The following is an 11,910-nucleotide window of genomic DNA, read 5'->3' as shown; positions in this document are numbered from 1 at the left end:
GCGTGCGCCACTACTCCCGGTATTCTTTTTACTTTTAAAATTGAACTTTTTACAGATTGGCATGTCATCCTCACACAGGGGAATTTAGTACTGTAATATGTGCTGCCCAAACAAACACTATTGCTGTTTTTTAAATCATTAGTGAACGATTTGCTTTTTGCACAAGTCTTTTAATTTCTCTGGGGTTCAATTTCTTATATGTCAAGTGGAGTTCAAACACCGCAGTCTAGGCCTGGAATATAGTTTAGTGGCATAAGCATTTGTCTGGCAAGCGTGAGGTCGTGAGTTTGATTCCTGATGAAACAAACAAACACCATGGTCTCTGAGATTTTCTTCAAGTCTAAACTCCTTTGAAGTATATCCCTAGACTGGAAAGAATGTGACTTTTTACAGTCAAACATTGAATCTCAGCTCTTCCACCTAATGAGTTCCCTGATTTCAGTCCAGTTGTTCACTCTTTCTCTTCGATTCCATCATCAGACGTACATAGAGAAAGAGTAATGCACCCAGTTTTGACGGCTGTTTTGAGGGTGAAAGATTATATAAAAGTACCTGACACACAGTATATACTTGTCTAAAAAATTAGCTTTCCTGTATAGACTAGGCTTAGATATAGATTAGAGTCATGCATATATAGTCCTTAAATAAATCATGGAGAAAAAGCAGCTCATAGGCAAATAAAAGGCAACCGTCCATACATATATCCATGATCCAGAAAACCTGTTACTATTTTGATGTGTCTCTCTTTCGTATTTTGGGGTACATATTTTAAATGCAAAGCTGGAATGATATAGTTTGTTTTGTAATGCAAAATTAAAACATTTTAAATTTTTGTTTTTAAAAACAAGCCTTACATTTATAACAGAATTGAGAGGCAAGTACAGATATTTCTCATATACTCCCATCTTCAGGTACCCATAACCCTCTCAACTATTATTATTATCCCTCCCCCAGAGTGACACAATAATACAGTTGATGAACCAAACTGACATATCATTATCACCCAAGGCCCATAGTTTACATTAGGGTTCAGTCTTGCTGTTGTACATTTTATGGATTTGGACATTTTTTTTAACCTTCTTGAGCTCTTCCTGACCCTGTACTGGGAATTGAAACTAGAGACCCCTGAACTACATTCCTAGCTCTTATTTTATTTTGAGATGGGGGGGGGGTAGCTAATTTGCCCAGGCTGGCTTTATACTTGTGATCTTCCTTCCAGAGGAAGGAAGGTCAATGACCTCCCTTCATCCTTGACTCCAATCCCAGCTTCGGTCTACCAGGCATGAGTGGTGAAACCAGAAGATATCAAACTTCCTGTTGGTACAGTAAATGATTGTGACAATGGTGTACGTGCCTTCATTCTGCTATCCTTTGTAGAGTTCTTGCTTAAGTTTTATAGTTTATTGAGCATAGGGGTGCATGCCTGTAATCCCAGCACTTGGGAGGCTGAGGCAGGGGGTTCGGCATGAGTTTGAGGCTAGCCTGGGCTACATAATGAATTCAAAGCTAGCCTGAGCTGCACAGTGAGACCCAGTCTCAAAAAAAAACAAAAACAAAAACAAAACAAAAACAAAAGAAAAAATAAAAGAAAGAAAGAAAGAAAGAAAGAAAAAGAAAAAAATACTACCAACTATGTAATGCACTGCTCTGATTTCCAGAACAGCTCTGACTCTAGACTAGCTTAGTTCACAAGATGTTCTTCATGAACCCCGACAGAAAACCTTGGATATTACAGATGACTGAAATTGCATATAGTTTTCTATAATCTTTTGTTGGGAGAAGAGTGAAATCCAAATTGTGAATCAGAGCCAGCCATCCCCATCCCCATTTGTTTTTTAAGAGCAGACGCACACACATACCCTTGTCATAGCTTATCCCACATACTCACCTCTGTAGAACCCCATTACACATCTGTAGACCCCATTATCTAGTTCTTCAGAACATTTATCTCGTCATTCCTTAACAGGTCCATACTGAGGCTGAGGTGGAGATGAAAGAAGTTATTTGTTCTCTACCTCCTGCAATGTGGTTCTGGTGGCAGGGAATTGAATCCTGGGCCTTGGCGTGTTAAACAAGTGCTCTACCAGGGAGCTACCCTCTACCTGAGCCTGTGTGTTTTAGTTTAAGTTTGATTTTTATTTATTGTGTTTCTGTTTACTCACAGTAATGGACATCTCGACTGGCTTGCTCAACACCCATTCTAGCTGTATCCTGATCTCCTATCCTCTGCTATGGAGGTTAAAAATCTAAAAGCTGAACTTTCTAGTGCTGCCCCCCCCCCCGCCTCCAGTTTCTATCAACTGGCTATACTTGAATGAGATTTTTCTATGTACTGGATATAATCTGTATTTATGTTGGGGTATATGCACATATCTTCTCAGATTATGGAAAACATGATGTTTGCTAATCTACAAGTTCTTTGAAAATAGTTGAACTCTGTCTAAAACACAGAAATCTTTTAAAAATATACATTATAATTATAAAATATAACATCCAGTTACAAACTCTTTTGCTACTAAAAAGAAAAGATGAGGGGTATGTACCAAGAATTTAAATAGAATCCAGAGGGAAAACCCCAACAATTAACAGAAATTCAGTTTTAAATGTCCTTATACCCTACAATTACTGAAAAGAAATTATATAAATATGAAGTTTACTGGCATATAAAAAACACAGGTGCATGCATGTAACCTCAGTACCTAGGAGGCTGAGGCAGGAGGATTGCTGCAAATTAGAGGCCAGCCTGGGCTACATGATGAATTCAAGACCAACCTGAACTATATAGTCAGACTCTGTCTCAAAAAAAAGAAGAAACACATTTCAGCGCTGGGGATATAGGTCAGCAGCGCAGTGCCTGCCTTACACGGGAGAGAGGCAGAACGGGAATGTAATTTTGCTGGGGATTAAATTCCTCCAATTAGTTTTTAATAAGCTGGCAATTGTTAGGTTTCTGTAGTCTCAACAAGTATATTTTCCGCCCAGTACAATACTGAATCCATCATCATTTGCTGAACTAAGAGCAATTTAATTCATGGTTTCTCTAGCCTTTCAAATATTGTTCTAAGGTTTTCTATACAGTGTCTTGTCTCCTTCATATGAAAACCATTTACTGGAATTGCATGTATGATTGCGCTGACCCCAACCGCTTAGGCTGAATGGAGCAACACAGTGTGGTGATGAAATGTGTTTACTCTTGTGTTTCCTGTGTTTCAGTCTTGGCTCCTTGTCTCCATTTACTCAGCTGTAAAAGAGGATAATGATGATAATTACGATTCTCAAAGGGTTCCTGCATGTTTAGAATGATGCCTGGCAATGAGCAAGAATTAGTTATCCTTTCTATTATTAAAATGAATATTGTTAATGCCCTATGAGGTTAAAAAAGTAAAACAAAAACTTTTGTCCCATAAAATAAAGGTGAAATTCAACAGACAGAAAGAAGTGGCACCTGCATCTCAGGGTTGTTTAACCCCAAACCTTCCCTCTGTTCCCATGAACTCCCAGCCTCTATTTTGTCTATTAAATCAACTTTGCTCGTGCTGTATCCATATGCTTAATAATATTTTTCTGAAAAAATATTTTTTGTTTGACTTATCAAGTGTAGAGAGAATACATACTAATCATTTTTTAAATGTAAAAGGTTATTTGGAAAATATATGTGTATATATAATACAAATTTGTGCAGGAGTTTAATATAAAATATAATATGCGTTTATTTTCTTCGCCCTCATATTTATGTTTTGAATTTCACTGAAATCTTAGGAAACTTTGACCTGGACCTAAACAAAACTCACTGAACCAAGTACAGTAGTGCAGAAAGGAAGTCGGTTCTGTGTGGAGGCTCCGCGGTGTCTGGGACCTGGGCAGTACAGAAAATGGCCCAGGAGACTCTGTCCTGAGCACCCCTAGGTTGATGGTGGTAGGCTAAGGGTCTCTGCCCTGAGATACTTGGGTCTGTATATGTCACTGCGAAGGGTGTGTAAGTTAAAGACATTTATATATTCCATGTGCTATCTGTCTGGGTGTCTTTCAAACAGGTGGAGTTGAAGATTAATTTTGTTGTACGAAGGGTTCTTAGATTAGATTAGATTTTGCTGTGTATGATTGGAGACAATATTTGTAATTTTCACAATAGGCTTATTAAGAGTCAATACGCATGCACATATACATACAGAAATCGTCCAGCTCAGAAAAAAAAAAAAAAAATCTTATTTGGGGTAGTTTTTTGAGCAAAACCAACTGAACTCCCAACCCCTCAGAGGGCATCTATTTTGGATTCTCCAAAGAACGCTTTCGCTCATTCATCCTCTGCTGCTCCCCTTTTCTCAGCCTCTGGGGGTCAGAAGCTTAGACGATAGTCTCAGATCCAGCTAGTGTGGTGAGGGGGGCTTGATCCGTCGCGATCGTACCCTGGTGTTCGGAAAGGCGATGGTAGCCTCCGAGGGCAGCTGCGAGCACAAATTCCCGGACGCCCAGGGCACAGTGAATTTGTTTCTCAGTGAACTAACTTGGCAGCGGCCTTTCCACCGGCTGTCTCTGTGGCGCAATCGGTTAGCGCGTTCGGCTGTTAACCGAAAGGTTGGTGGTTCGAGCCCACCCAGAGACGCAGCAGAGCATTTTATAAACCTTGACCTCTAAATCGTGTGAACTCAAAAGCACCCTTCGGTCCGCGAGTCTGCAGCGCACCGCTGAACTGTGCGATTCTCACAATTTGCTCAGCCCACAGCTGTTCCAAAGTCTAAGAATTTGCTCAGCCTTCAGCAGTTCTAAACTTGCATGTGGTCAAAAATTTAGTTGTTATTAACCAACCCTTGAAATCGCACCATCAAATCGACCCTTTCTCAGCCTTTGCTCATCAAAGGGAGTATCTACAGTGCTAAAAATCCAGAGGTGAATTATTTTTTCCCACTGAACTTGTACCGGCCTTGCCTTTGTATTTCCTGACTCAGGAGTGGGCTCCACACCCAAAATCTGGGACCTGAGTCACGCTACCTCCTGTGGCTGACAGCCCCAATGCACTAAATACCTCTAATTTCTGTTCACCCTCGCCCTGCAATGCTGTACTGCCCCTAAAACTCACCGTACACTGCTTTGTGCCCGCGAGACATGGAAAGCAAGCTGCCTAATCTATTGAATTCTGGCGATGCTGTTGCAGAGAAGAGAGGGCTTTCTCATTAATCCAAACCAATCTCTGATAGAGTTTTGATAAAAGGAGGGAAAAAAAGATTTTAAAAAAATCATGTTTTATTGCCATGTTTTTACCATCTTCTTAAAGTAGCACGCAAGACCTTGTAGAACACTTTATTAAAAGCAAGAAATGCTGTTAAAGGGAGCTGAAGCATAAAGATAGCTAAAGCTTCTTTCTGCAAGCAGCCACTGTCATCTCCACCCACTCCCCACTGGTGCTGGTAGGCTGAGGGATTTCAGTGCTTCACCATTTAACTCAGGGAGCTAAGGTCATTTAGCGTTGGTTATCCAATGTCTTTTTAATGAATGACGCGAGTAAAGTTTTACCTAAATTAGATACGGAAACAGAAAAGTGGGTTTTAGAGTTCCAGCTCCTCCTCTTTCTAATTCTTAACACCTGGGTCAACAAAAACCTCCTACCCTCCTGCCCACTGCTTCCTGCGAACTTGTGGTTGTCGCTTTCTTGATATTTTCTCAGGTTAGGTGCTGCGATACCTCTGTCAGCACAACATGTGGGTTTCTCTGTACTTTTCTGAATCCATTCCGTTAGTCCCTACCCACCTTCCTAGGCCGATTTTCTGTTCAGCGCATTAGGAGGAGGATTCATCACGATATACTCACAGGCCATTCCAATTCCGTTAGAGACACACACCCCCATCCAACCTAGGAAAACTCCAATCCACGTTACTTGTGTGATTTCTAGTTCACTCTGCCGTGCCTCTTGCTGGAGAAAGCAGTCTTATCTCTGGGCCAAAGAGGGCTCCCTGTCTGTCCTGGACTCCCCTGCTCTTTCTCAGCCATCTTTCCTCCTGAGTTCTGCTAATTGCCCGATCCCTAGCGGTTCCCACACTGTCTGAAAGGAGTTTGGGGGTTCCCTGGAGGCAACCAGCCCTGCAGCAACAGATGCAGACCACTGGATGCAGACCACTGATGTTTCTGTCTTATTCATTAACTCCCCTATCTGCTTAACTTTTTGTTTATTAGACTTTTTATACATTTCAAGAGTTATTGTCCAGAGCCTGTGTGTTACTGTTCTGGGAGACTGTGCTTGGGGTAGAGAAAACATATAGCTCTGAGACTTCCTGAGCTCATAGCTACTCCTGGGGTGTCACTGTGGGTCCCTGAAGATCATAGGTCTTTTCTTCCCATCAGAAACCAAAAAAAAAAAAAAAAAAAAAAACAAACCAGAGCCCAGGCTCTGAGTTGTGTTTTTCCTGCTGTTAAGGGAATGCCTGATGGGGATAGGGAGGTTGCAGATCCACAGAGAGGTTTCCAAACATAGTGCCGCTGCTTTTATTGCCCTGGGAGCTAAGGGATCATTTGTCCTGGTTCCGGTTCCATTTAAAATTGTGCTCTTCTTTGTCTACCATTGATCTTTGGAAGTCTCTCTGAATAGAAATATACAGCCCCGTGTCCAAGGCAAACAGCAGTCCCATCACCAGGCAGAGAGTGATTTGGTGCCAAGATGCAAAGGGTGGATCGATGGATGGAAATGTTGGATCTAACAGGGAGAGATAAGAAAGTAGAGATGAAAAAATGGCAGTCATTGAGGCAGAAATTGGTAATGAACTGTGAGGTTACCAGGGGGTGGTGTTCCTGACTCCTGCCAAGGTACGAGTTCTCAGGAATGAACAGCAGGGGGCCCTGGGGATGCTTTTGTTCCCTCCCACCGATTCCTGATCCTAGTGCTCCCTGAGCAAGCTCCACTCATCACTCAGACACGGCTTCTGCTTGCTGGGTGGGGTTGTGACGGGAGTGTTCGGCAAGTGAGGCTGTTGCCGAGTGTTGGGTGACAGCCGTGTAAATATTGGACAATGTTCTTGTCTATGAACTGGCACAAACTTGTGGAATTCAGTATCATTTTTTACCTTTTTTTTTTTTTTTTGAGAGACAATGTTTCTCTATAAATCCCCAGGTTGGCCTTGAACTCCTGGCAATTCTTCAGCCTCCTGAGTGCTGGATGACAGGCATGTGCCACCACGCCTGGCTTAACTCTCAATTCTGATGTAATTTCCAATTTAAATTGGCCGCAGTGACATACAGGACTTTCATATCCTTTACCCAGATTCGCTGATTATTTGCTTTGCCCCACTTGCCTCTTCATTCAGGCCCTTTTCTAATCATTTGAGAGTACAAAAATCTTTCTCAATCCATGGATTCTGAAGGCATCTGAGCACTCAACCAACTGCAGCTGAAAAATATTTGAAAAAGCCCAGCATGGTAGCGCATGTCTTTAATCCCAACACACAGGAGGCTGAGGCAGGAGGATGGCAGTGAGTCCAAGGCCAGCCTGAATACTATAGTGAGACTCTGTCTCAAAAAACTAAAAAAAGAAAAGAAAAAAAAAAGGAACTAGAGAAGTTTTCTGGGTCACATTATAGGATCCCAAATTCTGTCTGGAATATGGGTGTCAGTCCAATTTTCATTTCATTTTTCCTAGTGGTTACATATTCAGGCTTTGAAGTCTTTGGTGTAACCTTAAGAACAGTGGTTGTTTAATTATCTATTATATCTCAGTTACATCAACTGTGAAATGAGCTTAGCATTACCTATCACATAATGTGGTGAAGGGCCATATGATCATCAAATTAGGTACATATAAAAAATCAGCACATCCAAGGGAACCAGTTTGTCTTTGTAATGAAGAAGAAGTTGAGGTGCCGAGAGATACTACATGGCTCAGGAATGGTCACATAGCAAATTAACCATGAAGACAGAATTCAGGTGCCATGCCCTTTATATGAGGCATTGAGGGGATTCTGTTAGTCTGGCTTTGGCTACAAAATGAGGCTTATGTGGGAAAGGAGAGTAGGTACAGATGGGCCAGCATGACAGGTGTGCGCTATCATGCAAGTATCAGGGTAAAGCCGGGTTGTTTTGTTTGTTTTTGTGTACTTGTTTTTTTTTTTTTTTTTTTTTTTTTCTGAGACAGGGTCTTGTTACATAGTTCAGGCTGGCGAGGGGGTGTGGTAAACTATATAGCAAGACCCTATCTCAAAAAAACCAAAAACCAGGGGCTGGGGATTTAGCTTAGTGGCACAGCGCCTTCCTGGCAAGCATGAAGTCCTGAGTTTGATTCCCAGTACCGGGAAAACAAAAACAAAAACAAAAACCAACCAAACAATCACACAATTCAGGCTGGCCTTGAGCTCATTATGTAGCCCAGGTTGGCCTGGTACTCAACTTGCAGCAATCCTCTTGCCTCAACCTCCTGAGTGCTGGGGTTACAGGGTTGCCCCACCACACCCAGCTAAGCACCATCAGTAGAGGAGCAAATTTGGCTTCTACCCTTCTGGTCACACTGCTGAGTGAATGACTCCTCTCAGCTACCCCTTAAGAACAGGCTGCCACAGAACTGCAGGCTTATCCAGCAGTCAGGGCCTTTCAGGGTCTCTCTGACTCACCAGGAGGGAACCCTATAACAGAAGTCTGTGGAGTCAGGAATCCCGCCAGGTCATCTCCCTCACCCAGGACTGCACTGCTCTCACCTCCGACGATGATATCCACAGTCCTTGAAGACATGTTGTTGTATCCAAGCAACCCCCTGCAGTAGTAGGAGCCACTGTGATTGAGCGTAGCTTCTGGGATGTGGAATTCCAAATTGCGATGAAAGAACCTCTGGGGTCTGCCATTCTGTACGTAGGTGACTTTGTAGAGAGGCTTGTTTTTCCAGGTGTGACATCTCAGCCGAATGAGCTCCCCCTCCTGGAACACCCACTTGGTGGTCTGGAGCACCAGCCAGTCTGAAAGACACAGAGAGAACCCAGGCTTTGGCTTCTGCTTTCAGCACAGGGCTCTTAGGTTTTTCCAACACTGGAAAATGAACCAGGGGGGCTTTTGCACTGAGCTATACCCCCAGCTCTTTTTTTATTTAAAAAGAAGTTCTCACTAAATTACAAACTTGCCCAGGCTGGGCTCAAAAAAAAAAAATGTTTTTTTTTCTGGTACCAGGAATTGAACTCACAACCTTGTGCTTGCCAGGCAGGTGCTGTACCACTGAGCTAAATCCCTAGCCCCTTGGGCTCAAAATTTTGATACTCCTGTCTCAGCCTCCCAGAGTGCTGGGACTGCAAGCGTGTACTACCACGTTAGTGCAGGTGATGCTCCGCTCAGACAGGGCTCTTGTAAAAGGGGTACTTGTCAACCAGATCCCAGGACATGATGCAAAGCCAGACAGGGGACATCCCTACGAAGCTCTCTCTCTTTGGGAAAAAGCTGACTGAACCCTGCAATAGAGCTTGGGTCACACAGACCTTTTGTCTAGTGAAGCCCCCCACCACACATACAATCAGAACATAATGTCAGAGCAGAAGGGTTAGGAAAGTGAGAAGCAAGGCTGTGGATATCTACAGGATCTTTAGACTTGGATTCATCTTGGTAGGTAATAAGGAATCACAGTAAATTTTAGACCACAGGGGGGAAATTGCATTTGAAACTGATGATTTGCCTCATGAGAGAAAAGGTAACTTTCAGGAGGAACAGGTAGTTGTAGAGTTACTGAAAGACCCTCACAGCAGTATTTCGTATCTCACCAGCATGGACTTGTAGCTGCACCGTGTCACTGCGTGTGGAGAGGCCTGTTTGGCATTGGTACTCTCCACTGTCCTTAATTCTGACAGCTCTAATGAAGTAGCTGGAGGCCTGGCTAGAGATGCGTGTTCCGTTGTGGTACCAGTGTGTAGAATTGTCCTCAGGTGGGTAGTCTCCCTGGCACGTCAGAGTCACGTTGTCATCCTCAAGCATCCTGACCCACGGAGGGTCTAGGAACACCACAGCCTTCGAGTGATTTGCTGAGGAACCAAGAAAACGGAGAATTAGGAGCAACAAATGAGTAGGCTGCACCCTGGCATTCCCAGGGCAATGCAGAGCCGGAACAAGTCCACTGCATACCCACAGTGGGTGACTCAGGCTGTGACTCAGTCTGAGGGTATCTTGGCTGGGCGGCACTTGGCTCCAGTTTTGGCCCACCCCATAGTTTGAGAAAAACTAACCAGAGAAGCACAGAAGCAAGCTCCACTGTTGGGGGAATCACTCCTTCCCACCCCACCCTGGTGGAGTCATTCCGAGCGATGGTCATTTCCCCCTCCCCATGTGTGCCCCATTTGATCAATCCAAGACTATGAAGCAAACTCACCAGCTTGTGTGACCGATGAAACTGCAAGAAAAAAAAGCATGAATCAAATATTGGGCAGAGTGAGGAGTCAGGGCGAATGCCCTGGCAGCCCAGGATTCCCAAGAATTAAGATATTTAGAATGGTTGCCTTTCCTGTTGCTTGCCTTCTGGTCTCCAGTGATTGTGTCTCCTGCCACATGGCCACCCAAATCCCATTTTTTACACTCTTCCCTTACTCCTTGCTCCTTGTTCAAACTCAGGAATGAAGGAGAAAGATGAAATTTCCTCAAATCAAGTCACAGGACCAACCTTAACCGAAGACGCCTGGTAAGAGTAGAAATTAAGTCTAAAACTGACTTGAACTGGAAGAACAGACCTTAGGGAACATCTAATTTGTGCTTTTCAATTGATGCATAGGAAATTGAGACCCAGAGAGATGACAACTGCTCTCTGAATCCCTCTTCACTCCAGTGATGCATTAATCAGACCAGAACTCTGCTCCTCTGTAGCCCTCAGACAGTTTGTCCCATCCCTGGCCCCAAAAGGGGTTTCTGCCAAACCCAGGGCTTCTTAGCTGCTCCCTTAGACAGAGTGCCCCACACTTACCTAGCAGTAGCAGAGCCGATGGTGGCAGCAGATGCCACATACTGCTGCACTGGAGCGACAAGTCACCACAGATACCAGGAGCCCAGAGGGGAACTAGAGGACTAGAAGAGAGGAAGTAAATAGCCTTTCCCCCAACCCCGGTCCCTCATTCACTGGGTTCCTTTTCCTGGAACATCATCTGATTTCTGAATGCAACTCTGACACATGAGCCCCATGATAGGAGAGGAGCAGGCGGGGAAGAGCCTGGAGGAGAAGCAAGGTGGTTCTGACCCTCACCTGTCCCAGCCGCTCCTCACGCGTCCCCACTGACCGTGCAGGGGACACACACAGAAGCTATCACTGTCCTCCCTTGGCCATCTCAGGATGCCTGTCCTTGTCTCCTGAGTCCACCCAGACCCAGGAACCTTTGCCCCAGTGTTACCAGTAGCTCACAAAATTTCTGGCCCCCCAGGGATCCAGGCCAAGGCGGTCTGTGGGTCAAGTGGTCTGATCCCAGGGCTCCTTACCAGCAAAAGTGGAGGGAGGTGGCCAGGAAGTGGTAAGATTGTTAACCTTTTCTTCTCTTTCCGGGGGCCCCCAACACATACATAGTGTGACTAAAATATATTTTAAATTTTAAAAAATTACTGGCATAAATGACACATTGCCATTCATCCCCCTTCAAAGTGTACCCCCTAACTCTAAACACGTCCCATTATTCTTGGTACCCTCTGAAGTAGTTCTAGAACATACCTCTTTATGAGGTATGATAAAAAAAAAAGTGGTGAATTCTACTGCTTAGTGCCTTCTAAGGAAAGGCAGGCTTGTAAAACCATTAAGATCTGTCCTCATCCACCTTATTGACTGGAGCTGGCACTGTGTGACTTGTGGTTCTTTTTCAAAGTAAAGATGACCATGAAAGGTAAACTTTTTGAAATGATTCAGGACAATGAGGCAGTCAGGACTGCACAGCCAAAGACCCTCACAAAAGAGGACTTCCAGAACTGCTTTAGGCAAATGCTTTGTCA

General features: G+C 43.9%; 1 protein-coding gene and 1 non-coding gene across 3 annotated transcripts; one reads left to right on the top strand and one right to left on the bottom strand.

Annotated features, from left to right (window-relative positions):
- The first annotated feature begins 4,529 nt into the window (after positions 1-4,529).
- Positions 4,530-4,603, top strand: Trnan-guu. The gene has a single exon. It is a non-coding gene; the product is annotated as a tRNA-Asn (tRNA).
- A 1,841-nt stretch (positions 4,604-6,444) lies between these two features.
- On the bottom strand, positions 6,445-11,605 carry LOC102020778 (low affinity immunoglobulin gamma Fc region receptor III-B-like). Of its 2 annotated transcripts, XM_005398304.2 has the most exons (6): positions 11,410-11,605; positions 10,904-11,004; positions 10,319-10,339; positions 9,717-9,974; positions 8,673-8,927; positions 6,445-6,685 (listed from the first exon to the last, which is right to left on the bottom strand). In XM_005398304.2, exons 2-6 carry the CDS (start codon positions 10,941-10,943, stop codon positions 6,501-6,503), a joined length of 759 nt encoding a protein of 252 aa, XP_005398361.1. In that variant the 5' UTR covers positions 10,944-11,004; positions 11,410-11,605; the 3' UTR covers positions 6,445-6,500. The 2 variants fall into 2 exon arrangements, with proteins under 2 accessions (XP_005398361.1, XP_013376885.1); XM_013521431.1 differs by lacking the exons at positions 10,904-11,004; positions 11,410-11,605 and adding an exon at positions 10,462-10,596.
- Positions 11,606-11,910: the final 305 nt, after the last annotated feature.

Source organism: Chinchilla lanigera, unplaced genomic scaffold, assembly GCF_000276665.1.
Source record: "Chinchilla lanigera isolate Chin_1 unplaced genomic scaffold, ChiLan1.0 scaffold00061, whole genome shotgun sequence".
Classification (NCBI taxonomy): Eukaryota; Metazoa; Chordata; class Mammalia; order Rodentia; family Chinchillidae; genus Chinchilla; species Chinchilla lanigera.
The sequence above is the reverse complement of the archived record's forward strand: the minus strand, read 5'-3'. Positions and strand labels throughout refer to the sequence as shown.